We start from the raw sequence: 16,623 nt of genomic DNA on the forward strand, positions 1-16,623 counted from the left end.
TACCACTTGAACCATTTTTAAGTACATGTGTTCACATGGTTGCGTAAACATCACCACCGTCCATCTCCAGAAGTTCTTTCGTCTTCCGAAACGGACGCTCTGTCCCCATGGAACGCCCACTCCCCTCCCCTCCCCCAGCCCGGGCCCCACCGTCTGCTTTCGGCCCCCATGAATCTGGCTCCTCCAGGGACCTCACACAAGTGGGATCACACAGTGTTTGTCCTTTTGTGACTGGCTTATTTCACTCGGCAAACTGTCCTCGAGGTTCAGCCACGCTGTAGCCTGTGTCAGAACGTCCTCTCTTCTTAAGACTGAGTACTGTTCCGTGATGTGGGGGGACCACGTTTTGTGTGTCCTGTCATCCTTTGATGAACGTTTGCGTTGTCTCTTGTGACTCATGCTGCTATAAACATGGGTGTGCAAGTATCTGTTCGAGTCCCTGCTTTTAATTCTTCTGTGGGTATACCCCCAAAAGCAGGTTGTACGCCAGCTCAACTTTTAATATTCTGAGGCACTGCCGTGCTGTTTTCCATAGAGCACAGGGGTTCCAGTGTCTTCACATCCTTGTCGACCCCTGTGCTTTTCTGTTTTCCTGACTTTGCAGGACATTTGATCCATGCCAAGAGGTCCTTGAAATTTGGTCCCATCCAAAACGTCCATGGTTATATCTGGTCCATGCCAAATGGTTTTAGATAGGACCACACTTCAGAGGCCTTTTGGTGTGGACCAAACGTCTGATGGACCAGATGTCTTACATGTAAATGTATCCTCCTGCTGACATGCTTCCAGTGTCCTGTTAATTTGCCTATACACCAGCACTTTGTGTTGCTGGATTCGTTCCTCTTTATCAACGGAACGTATACTGTAAAGTGGTAATTACTGTGGTTTGAATTTGCATTTCTCCAACCTCTCCTGAGACTGAGTATCTTTTCACGTGTTCACTTGCTGGCTGTAATTCTGCACATCCATCTTCTGCCCCGTTTTCCACTGGGCTGTTTGTCGTCTTCCTGGTTTGTAAGCATCTTTGGGTTTTCCCCAGACACTAATCCTTTCTCATTTAAATGTGTTGCAAGCACCTTCTCCTAATGTGTGGCTCTTCTTTTCACTTCCTTTTAATAACAGAGGGTCTTAGTTTTAATGTATTCAACTTTACCTGTTTTCCCTAAACTTGGCAGTTTTGTGTCTTAAGAAATCTTTCTTGCCCTGAAACGTGAATATATTCCCCAGTATTTTCTTCTGAGGATTTTAAAGTTGTACAGGTCACATTTAAGTCTTTGATCCCCCAGAATTAGTTTTTGTAAGTCATGTGAGTAGAGATCCTATCCCCTCTCCCCCGCACAGATATGGGAGGCCCCCCCTTTCCTCAGCCCCTTTCTGTCGTGTGTCGTGTCTCAGCTCTGTTCCATAGGTCAGGTTATCCACTCTGTGTGAGTCTCACCGCGTCTGTCACCAATGCCTGGAGAGGTAGGAAGCCTCACCTTGTTTTTGTTCTCCAGGTATGGTTTTTTTTTTTTTTTTTTTTTTTTTTAAAGATTTATTTATTTATTTATTTTTGGCTGCGTCGGGTCTTAGTTGCAGCACGCGGGATCTTTCGTTGCCGCATGTGGGCTTCTCTAGCTGTGGCATGCTGGTTTTCTCTCTCTAGTTGTGGCGCGCTGGCTCCCGGGTGTGTGGGCTCAGTAGTTGTGGCTCGCGGGCTTAGTTGCCCTGTGGCATGTGGGATCTTACTTCCCTGACCAGGGATTGAACCCACATGCCCTACATTGTAAGGCGGATTCTTTACCGCTGGACCGTCAGGGAAGTCCCACCAGGTATGTTTTGAATGCTCCTTGCTTGTCGAGTCCCATACAAGATACTGCTGGGGTTTTATTTATTTATTTATTTATTTATTTATTTATTTATGGCTGCGTTGGGTCCTCGTTGCTGTGCGTGGGCTTTCTCTAGTCGCGGCGAGAGGGGGCTGCTCTTCATCGCGGTGCGCAGGCTTCTCATTGCGGTGGCTTGTCTTGTTGCGGAGCACGGGCTCTAGGCACGTGGGCTTTGTAGTTGTGGCACACGGGCAAAGTAGTTGTGGCTCGCGGGCTCTAGAGCGCAGGCTCAGTAGTTGTGGCGCACGGGCTTAGTTGCTCCGCGGCATGTGGGATCTTCCCGGACCGGGGCTCGAACCCGTGTCCCCTGCATTGGCAGGTGGATTCTCAACCGCTGGGCCACCAGCGAAGCCCTTCAATATTATATATTGATGGATCATTTCAGAGCTCCACCTTTGAATGTGTTGATCCTCTCTATTCTCTCTATTTCAAAAAAAAATTTTTTTAAGAGTTTATTATTTTAGAGCAGTTTCAGGTTCACAGCAAAACAGGTTTTGTGTTTTGATAAATAAAGGTTTCCTGTGTACCCCCCACCCCACCCCCATACACACAGAGCCACGCCCACTGTCAGCATTTCCCGCCCCCCCAGAGCCGTATGTTTGTTACAACTGGGGAAACTACACTGACACGTTGTCATCACCCACACAACAGTTTACATTAGGGTTCTGTCTTGGTGTTGTACATTCTGTGGGTTTGGACAAACGTATAGTGATACGTATCTGCCCTTAGAGTCTTCCACACAGTAGTTTCCCTGCCCTAAAAATCCTCTGTGCTTCGCCTGTTCATCCCTCCTTCACCCCAACACCTGGTAACCACTGATCCTTTTACTGTCTTCATAGTTTTGCCTTTTCTGAATATCACAGAGTTGGAATCATGCAGTATGTGCCCTGCTCAGATTGGCTTCTTTCACTTAGTAATGTGAATTTAAGGTTCCTCCGTGTCTTTTCATGGCCTGATAGCTCACTTCTCTGTAGCACTGAAGGTTAGCTCATTGTCTGGACGGACCACAGCGTATTTACGCACTCACCCACTGAAGGGCATCTTGGCTGCTTCCAAGTTTTAGCAGTTAGGCATAAAGCTTCTGTAAACATCCATGTGCAGGTTTTTGTGTGGACATAAGTTTTCACCTCTTTTGGGTAAATACCAAGGAGCGTAACTGCTGGATCATGTGGTGAGAGTAGGTTTAATTTTTCTTTTTTTTTTTTGCGGTACACGGGCCTCTCACTGTTGCGGTCTCTCCCGTTGCGGAGCACGGGCTCCGGACGCGCAGGCTCAGCGGCCATGGCTCCCGGGCCCAGCCACTCCACGGCACGTGGGATCCTCCCGTACCAGGGCACGAACCCGTGTCCCCTGCATCAACAGGCGGACCCTCAACCACTGCGCCACCAGGGAAGCCCCTAATTGTTGAAGAAACCGCCAAACTGTCCCCCAAAGTGGCTGCACCATTTTCCACTCCCACCAGTGGCGGATGAGAGTTCCCGTTGCTCCAGATCCTCACTAGCCTTTGGTGTTGTCAGTGTTGCAGATTTTGGCCATTGAAATAATGTACAGAGTATCTCGTTGTTTTAATTTGCATTTCCCTGAAGCCACACGATGTGGAGCATCTCTTGATATTTATTTGCCATCTTTATGTCTTCTTTGGTGAGGTGTCTGTTAATGTCTTTGGACCTTTTTTTAATCAGGTTGTTTTCTTATTGTTGAGTTTTGAGAGTTCTTTGTATATTTTGGATAACAGTCCTTTATCAGATGTGTCTTTTGCAAATATTTTCTTCCGGTATGTGGCTTGTCTTTTCATTCTCTTGACAGTGTCTTTCCCAGAGCAGAAGTTTTTAATGGTGATAAAGTCCAGCTTATCAATTCTTTTCTTTCATGGATCATGCATTTGGTGTTGTGTGGAAGAAGTCATTGTCAAAGCCAAGGTCATCTTTGAAGTGCGTAAGGTCTTGGTCTAGATTCATGGTTTTTGCATGTGATGCCCAGTTGTTAAGCACAGTTTGTTGGAAACTGTTTTTGCTCCTTTGCTCCTTTGTCAAAGAACAGTTGGCTATATTTATATGAGTCTGTTTCTGGACTCTGTTCTGTTCCATTGCTCTGTTTGTCTGTTCTTTCACCAACGCCACACTGTCTTGATTACGGTAGCTTTACAGTAAGTCTTGAAGTCGGGGAGTGTCAGTCCTCCACCTTTGTTCTCCTTCAATATTGTGTTGGCTATTCTGGGTCTTTTGCCTCCTCTCCATATACACTTTTTTAAATTTTTTAATATTTATCTGTTTATTTATTTGGCTGTGCCGGGTCTTGGACGCGGCATGTATGATCTTTTAGTTGCGGCATGCATGTGGGATCTAGTTCCCCAGCCAGGAATCAAACCCGGGCCCCCTGCGTTGGGAGCGTGGAGTCTTAGCCACTGGACCACTAGGGAAGTCCCTCCATGTACACTTTAGAATCAGTTTGTCAATATCCATAAAATAACTCGATAGGATTTTGATTAGGATTGAATCGAATCTACAAATCAAGCTGGGAGGAACTGACACCTCGACAGTATTAAACCTTCCTATCCCCAAACATGAAATGTCTCTCCATTTCTTTCATCAGAGTTTTGTAGTTTTCCTCATGTAGGTCGTGTACGTATTTTGTAAGACATATATGTGAGTATTTCATTTCGGATGCTGATGTAAACGGTATTGTGGTTTTAACTTCAAATTCCACTTCTTATTTCCTGGCCTTTAGTTTTGTCTTCTTTCCCAGGCAATATACAGACGGTCCCCGACCTCTGACAATTTGACTTGGGATTTTTTGGCTTTACGATGGTGCAAAGGCAATAAACAGTCAGTATAAACCATACTTTGAATTTTGATCTTCTCCTGGGCTAGCGATACGCAGTCCAGTACTCTCTCGGGATGCGGGGCACCATCAGTGAGCCTCAGATCGCCAGGGTGAACAACTGACACACTTAAAATTACACTGTGCCTAGACAACCATTTTGTTTTTTGCTTTCAGAACAGTATTCAATACTTTACATGAGCTATTTCAACACTTAATTGTAAAATAGGATTGGTGTTAGATGATTTTTCCCAAGTGTAGGCTAATGTATTCTGAGCACATTTGAGGTAGGCTAGGCTAAGCTATGATGTTGGGTAGATTAGGTGTGTTAAAGGCACTTTCAGCTTAATGATATTTTCAACTTATGATGGGCTTATAATCCTGTATCATCCTCTTTTTTTTTTGCCCTTTTCTTGCCTTATTGCATTAGCAAGGACTTCCAGTATGATGTTGGAAAGGACTGGTGAGAGGGGACATTCTCGCATTTTACCTCATCTTAGTGGAAAAGCTTCCGATTTCTCACCACTAAGTCTGATGTTAGCTGTAGGCTTTTTGTAGCTGTTTTTTGTTTGTTTATTAAGTTGAGGAAGTTCCCCTCTATTCATTTACTGAGAGTTTTTATCATGAATGGGTGTTGCATTTTGTCAGATGCTTTTTCCGCATCTATTGGTATGACCTTGTGGTTTTTCTTTCTTCGTCTGTTGATGTGATGATTTACATTGATTGATTTTATAAAGTAGAACCAGCCTTACATACTTGTGATAAATTTCACTTGGTTGTGGTATATAATTCTTTCTATCCTTTTGTGCATTCAGTGTGGTAATATTTTGTTAAGGATTTTGCATCTGTATTCATCAGAGATTTTTTTTTTTTTTTTTTTTTTTGCGGTACGCGGGTCTCTCACCGTTGTGGCCTCTCCCGTTGTGGAGCACAGGCTCCGGACACGCAGGCTCAGCGGCCATGGCTCACGGGCCCAGCCGCTCTGTGGCATGTGGGGTCTTCCCGGACCAGGGTACGAACCCGCGTCCCCTGCGTCGGCAGGCAGACTCTCAACCACTGCGCCACCAGGGAAGCCCCCACGAGAGATATTGATCTGTGGTTTTCTTGGAATGTCCTTGTCCGGTTTAGGTATTAGGGTAATGCTGTCCTCCTAGAAGGAACTGGGAAGTATTCTCTTTGCTTCTGTCCTCTGAAAGAAACTGTAGAAAATTAGTATAATTTCTTCCTTAAGTGTTGGCAGAATTCAGCAGTGAATCCATCTGGGCCTGGCGCTTTCTATCTTGCAAAGTTATTAATTATTGATTTAACCTCTTTAATGGATACAGGCTTATTCAGATTTCTCTGTATCATGTTGTGTGAGTTTTGGCAGATTATGTCTTTCAAAGAATTGGTCCCTTCAGGTTATCAAATTTAGGGGCACAGAGTTGTTTATAATATTCCTTTATTCTTCTTTTAACTTCCATGGGGTCTGTAGTGATGTCCCCTCTTTCATTTCTGATATTAGTATTTGTGTCCTCTTTTTTTCTTGGTTAACTTGGCTCATCAATTTTATTGATCTTTTCAAAGAACCAGCATTTGGTTTTGTTGATTTTCTCTATTAATTTCCTGGTTTCTGCTTTAATTTAAAAAAAATATTTATTTGTTTGTGTGGTTGCACTGGGTCTTAGTTGCAGCAGGCAGTCTCCTTAGTTACAGTTCGAGGGCTCCTTGGTTGCAGCTCGCCGGCTCCATAGTTGCAGCACGTGAGCTCCTTAGTTATGCATGCGAACTCTTGGTTGCTACACGCACGTGAGATCTAGTTCCCTGACCAGGGATCGAACACGGGAGCCCTGCATTGGGAGCACGGAGTCTTAACCACTGGACCACCAGGGAAGTCCCTCTGCTTTAATTTTTTATTATATCCTTTCTTCCGCTTACTTTGAATTTTTTTTTAATTGGCAACAAGCTAACTTTATTTATCTTTATTTTTATTATCACTATTTTTTTGGCTGTGTTGGGTCTTCGTTGCTGCACGCAGGCTTTCTCTAGTTGCGGCTAGTAGGGGCTCCTCTTGGCTGTGGTGCACGGGCTTGTCACTGCGGTGGCTTCTCTTGCTGTGGAGCACGGGCTCTAGAGCACAGGCTCAGTAGTTGTGGCACTCGGGCTTAGTTGCTCCGCGGCACGTGGGATCTTCCCGGACCAGGGCTCGAACCCGTGTCCCCTGCATCGGCAGGCGGACTCTCAACCACTGCGCCACCAGGGAAGCCCTTAATATTTATTTACTTATTTATTTATGTATTTATTTTGGCTGCGCCGAGTCTCAGTCGCGACAAGTGAGATCTCTGTTCTGTTTTTTTTGGCCAGCCTCTGAGAACACAGGCGTTTTGGTTTTCAGTTTTGGAGGCTGCTACCGAGATCTCCTCAGGCTGAGACTCCTTCCTCAGTCACGTCCAGTCAGGCCCATCAGAGACGTTCTTCATTTCCATTTAGGCGCTTTCCCCTCTAGCATCTCTGTTTGGTCCTGTCTTGGGATTTCCGGCTCTCTGCTTACATTCCCCACCTGGCTTCGCGCGCTGCCTGCTTTGTCCACTAGGGCCCTTAGCATATTGGTCACGGTTGTTTTAAATCCCTGGTCTGATAATCCCAGGATCCCTGCCACGTCTGGTCCCGTTGCTCTCTCTGTCTTTTCCGAAAAGTGGCGTTTCGGCTTTCGGTACGCCTTGTGCTTTGTTTTCATGGTAGTTAGTACGTGATGTACTGGGTAGAAGGAGCTGCTGTCAGTAGTCGTGTGGCGAGGACGCCCTCTGTGGTCCTGTGATGGGTCTCAGTCCTTCAGTGGCCTGTGCCCGTGGCCTGTGAACATCACAGGTGTTTCTGGGTTTCTCCTCCCCTCCCCCTTAGATGGGGCAGGACGTGTGGAGGGGCCTGGAGGTGGACGTTTTCCTCCCCCAGGTCAGGTAGGCTCTGCTAGAACCCCAGCAGCTTAGGTTCTGGTTAGCCGGTTCCTCCCGAGGGCAGCCTGGTTAGGAACAGAATGCTTTGTCATATTTCAGAGCAGTTCCTTTGCCTCTCCCCGTGCCGGAAGCATGAGGGGATTTTTCTCCAATATTTACTGTGAGTAACCGTCAGGGCTCCTAGAGGTAAATCTCACAAATTTGTGGGGCCCCAAAGGCTGGGTCGCCCTGGAGTTTTGATCTCGGACTCGTCCACACCGAGCCTCCAGCGGGTGGTCAGTTTCAGTTCCGGCCTCCCTGCCCGTCACTGGGTCCCAAGCACTTTCTGCCCCGGTAAGTGGCGTTCTCTGCACCTGCCCGTCTCTCTGCTGTTCAAGGGGCGGCAGTTTGCCCTGGGCCTCTTTCCCTTACGGATCTAAGAGGAGTAGTTGCGCAGCCTTTCGCTCATTGTCGGGACAGAGTGGCAGCTCAGGACTTCAGCTCATTTCCTGGTTTAAGCATTTGAGGCCATGAATTTTCCTCTAAGTATCATTTCTGCTACTTCCACGTATTTTGACGTTATTTGCTTCTGAACGGTTTTTTATTTCCATTTTGATTTCTTGTTTGGAAACCCAAGAATTATCTAGAAGTTTGTTTGATTGGAATCTCATTCTTCTGCTTGGTCATGATCTGTGTCGATCCCGAGGGCGGGGGTGGGCTTTCTGCCCCTCCGCATGGGGCAGGCCCTGCCCCTGGGCACCAGCCTGGTCCTGGGAGGTTTCCCCTGCTGTCCCCCAGCGCAGTGGCACATGAGCGGCTCTGTTCTGTCTGGGAGCTGCCACAGGGGGTGCCCTTGCCACCGCTTCCACGCCCAGGTTCCCTGCGCCCTCTCCCCCCACCCTTTGGTCTTTGCCTCCGCCCCTGCCAGTGGACCGCAGACCGCCTGCCTGTCCCCACGTCTGTCGGCTCCGGGTAATGAGCAAAAACACTAGATTCCTCCAGGGCAGAGCTCCAGGTCCCCCTGGCCTTCGGGACTCCGGCTGCAGCCCTGATGCTGTCACATCACGTCTCAGATGGACGTTCCTGTGTGTGGTGTGAGTGCTGCGGCGACAGGACACGACTCGTACCCATGCTGCACCATGGGGCCTTTGGTCAATGGCATGTGGCCGGCAGGGCGGCGTGGCCTTGGAGACTTCCCACCGGGACGTGGCTCCGCCTCCCGTTGTGACCCTCCCCTCGAGCACTCAGGTGTCCAGGCTGTGGCTGACCACACCACGTGCTCTCCCACCCTGCACCGCTGGGCCTCCCCAAGCTCACCCTGACCCTCCGGCGCCACGGTCAGCGCTCTGAACACTCCGGCCTCTTAACCGCCAGGCCATCCGTGGGAGCGCCGTGGTCTCCTGGGTCGGGGCCGCGTCTGTGCATCCGAGGCCTCGAGTGACACAGGTTGACCGCGCCAGCTGTGAGCCCGTGAAAGTTGCACGTGTGGGCGGATATTCTGTTTCTCTTTCTTCAGGTGCTGTTGGAAGAAGCGAAGGATCTGCTTTCCGACTGGCTGGATTCCATGCATGGCAGTGAAGTGAGCGACAATTCTATTTTCTCCAAACTGCCCAAGTTCTGGGAAGCGGAGTTCCACAAAGACATGGAAGCCCTGAACGTAAGTGCCGCCGACTGTCTTGACCTTGCTGTCTTGGGCTGAGGATCCCCCATGACCAGAAGGCCTTGTGGGATCCAGACCATTTCACTTTGCAAGTAAATTCAGTTAAAGATGAGCGTGGCGGCGGGGAGCAGGGGGCTTCCGGGCGCCAGCAGTGCTGCAGCTCCCCTTGAACCAGGACTTTGTCATCGTCCCCAGGTCCTCCCTCCAGATGTCCTAACCCGCGTTAGTGAGTACGTGCCGGAGATCGTGGACTTCGTCCGGAAGATTGTGGACAACGGTTATGGGTGAGCTTGAGGCCCTGCTCAAGGCTGCGCAGCATTCCAGGCAGGTTTTCCAGGGAAAGCGGCTCTCCTCTGGCTCCAGACCGGGAGCAGAAAAGCGCACGGTTTTGCTGCTCAGGGTGGTGGTGCCCTGGGGCTCCCGTTACAAAGCACCACGCGGCAGGCAGCTCAAACCACAGAAGAGTCAGCGCACAGCTCCAGGGGTCCCTGTGTGCGTGCACACGTGCCGCTTGTGCCTCCCTTTGTGTCCCGATCTCTTCTAATAAGGACACTGGCTGTACTGGATTAGGACCCCACCCTAATGGCCTCACTTTCACTTGATTCCCTCTGTAAAGACCCTCTTTCCAAATGCAGTCAGACTCCGAGGTGCTGGCGGTCAGGACTCCAGCATGTGGATTTGGAGGACACGGTTGAGCCGTAACTTCGCCTTATCGGCAGCCGCTTTCCTCTGTGCCACTTGGTTCTTAGCTTCCCAGTTGCTTTGTAAGAGAACCCTCTGGGTTTTCCTTGGTGGTGGCGGCTGTTCAAACAACCGTTTAGCTGTACGGAGGCCATGTCTTTGTTCCAGGCAGGAAGGGGAAGCAGGAGGGTGGTGCTGGCTACACCCAGCCTGTCCCCGAAGCCCCCGGCAGATTTGGTCATACAGCTTGGGGCCTAGTCCAGGACCTGGGGCCACCCCCACCCAAGGGGCTGGCCAGCACCTCTGCCCAGGCCCGTGGCCTGCCCTGGGGACCACAGGGAGAGATGCTGTAGGTACCACCTGGCCCCTGGTCCACTGGGAAGCTCCCAGTTAAGGCCACGCGTCACCAGGTCCCCAAAGCAGCACGCCGTTGCCCTTGGGCACCTCCAGGTCTTTGGAGACGCAGGCCACATGGTGAGGGCGCTCAGAGTCTTCCTCGTGTTGGGTCCCAAGGCGGGTGGGCTTTATCCTTGCCGGGCCAGGATTTGGCCCCAGGTTACCGTCCTCACCATCTGCCTGCGTGGAACGCTTTTCCCGTCTCTGAGTCAGCGTTTTCAGAAACAGGCTGCTAGCAAGTGGACCTGTGGACGGGGGCCAGGCGTCTGTGTGCTGATGCCAGGCCCCCGCCCGGGAGAGCTGCCATCCCCCTCGCGCGAGGGGAGGCGGGCGGGGCCTTGGAGCAGCAGGAAGTGCCTGGCACAGGGACCAGGCCGTGGGTTCTCGCGAAAGGACGATAATTCCTTGCACCCCCACCGCCCCCCACCGCCACCCCCACCCGTCACACGGTCACCGTGGGGCAACTCCAGACTGCCAAGCTGAGTGATGTGGGCAGGGCCACGGCGGGAGGAGACAGGGCATCCCAGCCTGGAGTAACCCCCATGCTCCCAGGAGGCAGAGCCTGGCGGGCCGGGCAGGTGGTGGCGTGTAGACAGAGGCAAGGGTGGCAGGGCGGAGGGACAGGCTGTCAGGGAGTGTGGAGTCCCTGTCCCGGCCCCTCTCAGCCCACACAGCAGCTCTGTTTGAACAGCCTCCTGGCCTCCCCGCAGCGTGGCCGAACCAGGGGAGGCTCGCAGCTGGAGCAGATGCCCCAACGGCCTGCGGGTGTCCAGGCCGGCCCGCGAGCACCTCATCACACCTCCCCCAATGGCTCTGTTTTCCAGCTACGTTTCAAACGGGTCCGTCTACTTCGACACGGTGAAGTTTGCCAACAGTGAGGGACACTGCTACGGGAAGCTGGTGCCCGAGGCCGTCGGGGATCAGAAGGCCCTGCAGGAGGGGGAAGGTAAACGGACCGGCTCGAAGTCAGAGCCAAGTGGAGCCGCGGCCTCACCGCACATGATCGGGGTCACCAAGGTTCACGGGGACCGTGGTTTTTCACCTAAAGGGATTTTAGGAGCTCTGTACACTAAGCCCCTGAAATGTATTATACTTAAGAAACAGAAGAGTGAGTGGCTGCAGTGCCATCCTGAGAAGCGTACAGACCTCGGGGCCTCGGCCGTGGGGTTGGACTTTGCTGATCTCTCGGCACCCAGAGCACCCAAGGGTCGGGTGGGCTGTGCTGGACACGCAGGCGGGTGTGTGGAGAGGAATCACACGGTGCTGAACGAGGGCACGTGTACCCACGTGGGGCAGCGGGGAGCCTGCGGAGGGAAAACCCCAGGGTGCTTTGGTCGAAGGCGTGCAGTACCCCAGTGAGGGAGTAGACACAAGATCGTTTACTTACCGATCCCACGAGTAGGGCCGGAGGTGGGCACTGGGCGGGGAAGGGCAGTCCCCCATCCCAGGGCAGGAGCGAGCAGCTGTTACTTGTAAGGCGGCTGTGGGAAAAGGAAGGTGGGAACTGAAGCCCGGTCCTTCTCTGGAAGTCCAGACTGTGGCTGTGGGCAGAGCTGTCCTGCCGTGAGAAGCGCGGGCAGCAGCTCAGAGCGGCTGTGTTCTCAGCGCAGAGAGTGTGACTGTGTATAACAACAGCCCCGGGCCCATCTTGATCCAAACGTTTTAAGCAGAGACACAGTGCCTTTTCTGGACCAGGCGGGATTCTACTTGTCTTTCATAAGTGTTTACTTTCACCCCCTCAGTGTATCGGGGGGAGCAGTGCAGGGGCTGCTCTCACACTGCCGGACACACGCTGTTTATCCACCAGCGTTTCTGGGAGGCACTTTGGCCATAAATATGTTCATCTTTTTTTAACCACGGGTACCGTTACCGCTTTTATCGTCCTTACATTTATTTTTTAAGATAAAGGATGTTCTTTTTTTTTTTTTTTTTTTCCTTTGACCGTGTTGGGTCTTTGTTGCTGTGCGTGGGCTTTCTCTAGTTGCAGCGAGCGGGGACTATTTTTTGTTGCGGTGCGGTGGCTTCTCTTGTTGCGGAGCACAGGCTCTAGGCACATGCGCTTCAGTGGTTGTGGCGCACGGGCTTAGTTGCTCTGTGGCATGTGGGATCTTGCTGGACCAGGGCTTGAACCCATGTCCCCTGCATTGGCAGGCGGATTCTTAACCACTGCACCACTGGCAAAGTCCCTGTCCTTACTTAAATTTCACCATTAAGTATACTTAGAGCATAAGTATATACCAGCCTTATGTCCAGATTTTCAAAATGTGACGATAAATGGACAGGGAGCTGTAAAGATGTGATGTATTAGACGTTGTAGAAGATATTAAACAATTAGAGGGTCTAGTGGGTGGTAAACTTCTGTCTGTATGCCCTTGCATGGTCAGCGGCCAGGCAGACTTGTGAATTTCCGGGCTGCGGTTGGAGGAGACGCTGTCCAGGACTGAACTGAAGTCCTGGCTTGCTGACAGAGTCTCCCCAGACTTCAGGCCTTAGACAGACTCAGGAGTCTTTGTCAGGACACAAAGGCAGCTTTACTGTACAGGTTACAGTGCCGTCAACGTACGACTGTACGACGTTCATACTTTTTTTTTTTTTTTTTTCGTTCATACGTTTTGATCAAGTATCTTTACCTCAAGGGCTCTGTTCTAAAGAGATATCAGAACTTAAAACAGGACGACACAGAAACATGGAGGAAAGGCAGACCGAGTTAGTTTTACAGCGTGACCATCCGACCCAACGGCGTTTCAGACTCACGGCCACTGAGCAGGGCCAGGCATCAGAGGCAGACCCCTCAGATCATGGGGCTCACGGTGGGAGAGCCATGTCAGGGGACCAGAAATGACACCAAGAGGGGGAAGCAGAGGGATCGTGTGGTTTATCTCTCTTCCGTAAAAAATCAGGAGCAAATAGCAAGTGTTACCAGGTAGTGACATTTGTGTCAAATGCAGAGCGGGGGAAGGGTGTGTGAGACAGAGCAGAGCCTCTGGTACAGGATTTTTCAAAGTTGATTTTTAAAGTTACAGACATTCATGAGTAACCATGTTCATTATGAAGAAAAGTTTAAAACCTCAACGTACGTTACCTGTCCGGTAAAGGGTGGGTAAAAGAGAAGGTCCCGGCGCCAGGTCAGATTACGTTTTTGAGTATCTGCCGTCCCCGACACCGTGGTTAAAATGTGCACGGTGAGAAAATAGATACAAGACCAGCGTGGTACTTGTCCTGTTTGTTGGATGTGTCTATGTTCTTCTTACATGGATTCACAAACCCACAAGTCAAGACACCAACATGTTAATCGTAGTTATTCCTATGTTTCCAACAACATAAAAGCAGTTACCCCTGCGTTTCCAACAACATGTTAATAGCAGTTACCCCTGCGTTTCCAACAACATGTTAATAGCAGTTACCCCTACGTTTCCAACAACATGTTAATAGCAGTTACCCCTACGTTTCCAACAACATGTTAATAGCAGTTACCCCTGCGTTTCCAACTGTGGCACCTTTTCCTGGTTCTTGGTTGTGTTTTCCAAGTATTCTGCGCTTAGTGCCTGTTTCACCATCCCAGTCTTTGTGTTCAGCGGTGCCTCCGTCTGCACTGTGTCCCTCCCAAAGTGGCCTTTTTCCAGTCATCCTGCGTTTGCAGCCTGGACAGGAGAATGAGATTCATTCCTGTTCTGGAGTTTTCCAGCAGGTGTCCTGGTGAGGCCCTCTAGGGCCTGAGTGCCGGGCAGAGGCCCCATCACCCAGCAGGCAGCCCCCACTGCCTCCCCACTCGGGGATGCCCCGCCTGCAGGCTGGGCTGACCGGTGGGTGTTCATTTTCAGGAGGCCGATGTGTCCGTGGCCCCAGCACGTGGTCTGGGGACGTCTCCCGTGGGGCTGTGGATTCCCTTTCTGGCTGGCTTCATCTGCGTTCAGCGAGTGTGGGGAGGGAGAGGGGGAGGGTCTTCCAAGGAAACGGAACTTGGCCCAGGGAGCAGTGTTCCCGTTCGCTCTTGGGGTTAGACTGGTCCATAGCCTCCTTCCCGCAGCTGCCCTGTCCTGATTTGCCACCTTCAGGCTGGGGGCGCCACACACAGCAGCCTGGTTGCCCTTATGCCCCCCAGAACCACAGCCAAGAGGCCCGCTGGGTCTTAGTACAAGATCCCGCCTACACGAGCCCGGGTCCCCGAGGCAGGCCCATGAGAACAGCGCCTCACACTCTGGGCCAGGCACTGTCATTGTCCTAGACGAGGGGCCGAGGTGGGGCGGCAGTGGAGGCAGGGGGTGCGGGTCCAGGTCCAGGGGTCATCGCCCTCGGACGCCGGCTTGTGAGGCCGTGGCTTCTGAGCTTGCGGTTAGGGCTTCGTATCTAGACCCTGGGCAACTCCAAAATCTGGTCACAGTCAACTTGAAGGAGTGCTTGACCAAGTTAACAAACAAGTACCTGAATCGTCCCTGGACCGAGACAATTCCATCCACCGAGTACCCGCCTCCCCTGTGTCCGCAGGCGACCTGAGCGTCTCGGCTGAGCGCCTCAGTGAGAAGCGGTCCCCCAGCGACTTCGCCCTCTGGAAGGCCTCCAAGCCCGGGGAGCCATCCTGGCCGTGCCCCTGGGGAAAGGTGAGCACCCGGGATGGGGCGCCCGGGCCTGGGGCCGTCACCTCCCTGCCTTCCTGGGACTTGCGTCTTCCGCTGCATGGCTGGGGTGGTGGCACTGGACCGCCTTGGAGGCCCCTCTGTCCCAACAGTCTCTGACCCGGGGTACTAGGGGACGGATCCGCCCTCCGACATCCCCTGTGACAACAGTCCTGGTGGCCCAGAGCTGCGGGAAGAGGTGTCGGGAGCGGGGGATTCCTTGGCCTTCGCGAAGCTTGTTGTGACCTTTATAGCCTGGGGCCCTATTCGTCTTTTCGTGTGCGGGACTTGACCCTCGTTCCCATAGAGCTCAGGGGTTCTGAGGGTCGTGGACAGGGGAGCGAGTCCCGGCCCGTCACGGGGCGGTCACGGTGCTCACCACGTTTGGGTCCCTAGGGGCGTCCAGGGTGGCACATCGAGTGCTCGGCCATGGCAGGCACCCTCCTCGGAGCCTCAATGGACCTTCATGGAGGGGGCTTCGACCTCCGCTTCCCCCACCATGACAACGAGCTGGCGCAGTCGGAGGTAGGGGCCGAGGTCGCCGTCCTGGGCACACACGGGGGGCGGCGAGGTGCTCCCCAGCAGAGCCTGGCCTCCACGTCAGGGGCTCTGAACCGCATTACTTAGTCCAGCTCGCGTGTGAGCAGCCTGGCCCTTGGCAGCGCAGACCCGGATTCACGCCGGGCGGCACTCCTTCTGCACGTCAGGTGCCCTGAAAGCGGCCGGCACCCTCTGTCCGGCCCGCAGCGGCGCCCCTGACCCCCGCGCCCGCCCTGTCCACTCAGGCCTACTTTGAAAACGACTGCTGGGTCAGGTACTTCCTGCACACGGGCCACCTGACCATCGCCGGCTGCAAGATGTCCAAGTCGCTCAAGAACTTCATCACCATTAAAGACGCACTGAAGAAGCACTCAGGTAAAGAGGCCTGGACGCTTCTGTTGTCGGAGGCACGGGGTTGGAGCCGCTCGGGAGGTAAGGAGCCCCGCGCCTCTCTCCGCAGCCCGGCAGCTGCGCCTGGCCTTCCTCATGCACTCGTGGAAGGACGCGCTGGACTACTCGGCCAACAGCATGGAGTCGGCGCTGCAGTTTGAGAAGCTCCTGAACGTGGGTCCCGCCTCCCCGAGGCAGCTCTGGGCCAGCACAGGGGGAGGCGGTGCCTGCTCCCCACGGCCCCCAGAGGGAACGGGACGCGGCCAAGGCCACTAAGCTCTGGGGGGAGGCCAGCTCCGCGCCACCTTCCCAAGACACCTCATGTCACGTGTGGCGCCTCTCATTCAGCCCCACCCGCTGGCTGCACCTCAGGGGCCCCCAAGGCTGAAACCGGACCCACTTGTCTCAAAGGAAAACCCTTCCCTTCACTTCCTCCACCTGTGTGACGTTCCGATCGCACCGTCAGTGGAGGCACGTCAGCAGGACGGCTCCTTCCCAGGTTTCTCTGGGATGGAAAGGTCTGAATGCTCTTAGAAGGAATTTTCATATTTTAGGAGTTTTTCTTAAACGTGAAAGACCTCCTCCGAGCCCCCGTTGAGGTAGCCGGTCAGTTTGAGAAGTGGGAAGACAAGGAAACAGAGCTGAACAAGAGGTGAGGCGGCGCCTTCTCTCTGGGGCCCACGGGCGGTCCCCGCAGCACGCCCGCCAGTGGGGAGGCCGGTGGCGCCGTCCCTCCCACTCGT

General features: G+C 52.7%; 1 protein-coding gene across 7 annotated transcripts in view; it reads left to right on the top strand.

The window, feature by feature from the left end:
- The window catches only part of CARS1 (cysteinyl-tRNA synthetase 1), a 46,301-nt gene that overhangs the window by 16,193 nt on the left and 13,485 nt on the right, over window positions 1-16,623 (top strand). For all 7 annotated transcript variants that reach the window (XR_004350942.1, XR_004350943.1, XM_032638823.1 and 4 more), the window contains 8 exons: window positions 9,117-9,257; window positions 9,456-9,544; window positions 11,162-11,283; window positions 14,823-14,935; window positions 15,347-15,475; window positions 15,736-15,865; window positions 15,951-16,054; window positions 16,435-16,532. Coding sequence is in view for 5 of the 7 variants with exons in the window: in XM_032638823.1 (XP_032494714.1) it covers window positions 9,117-9,257; window positions 9,456-9,544; window positions 11,162-11,283; window positions 14,823-14,935; window positions 15,347-15,475; window positions 15,736-15,865; window positions 15,951-16,054; window positions 16,435-16,532 (926 nt within the window). In the remaining 2 variants the exon portion in view is untranslated. The remainder of the gene's footprint in view (window positions 1-9,116; window positions 9,258-9,455; window positions 9,545-11,161; window positions 11,284-14,822; window positions 14,936-15,346; window positions 15,476-15,735; window positions 15,866-15,950; window positions 16,055-16,434; window positions 16,533-16,623) is intronic.

The sequence above is a fragment of the Phocoena sinus genome, chromosome 8, assembly GCF_008692025.1.
Source record: "Phocoena sinus isolate mPhoSin1 chromosome 8, mPhoSin1.pri, whole genome shotgun sequence".
NCBI classification, from domain to species: domain Eukaryota; kingdom Metazoa; phylum Chordata; class Mammalia; order Artiodactyla; family Phocoenidae; genus Phocoena; species Phocoena sinus.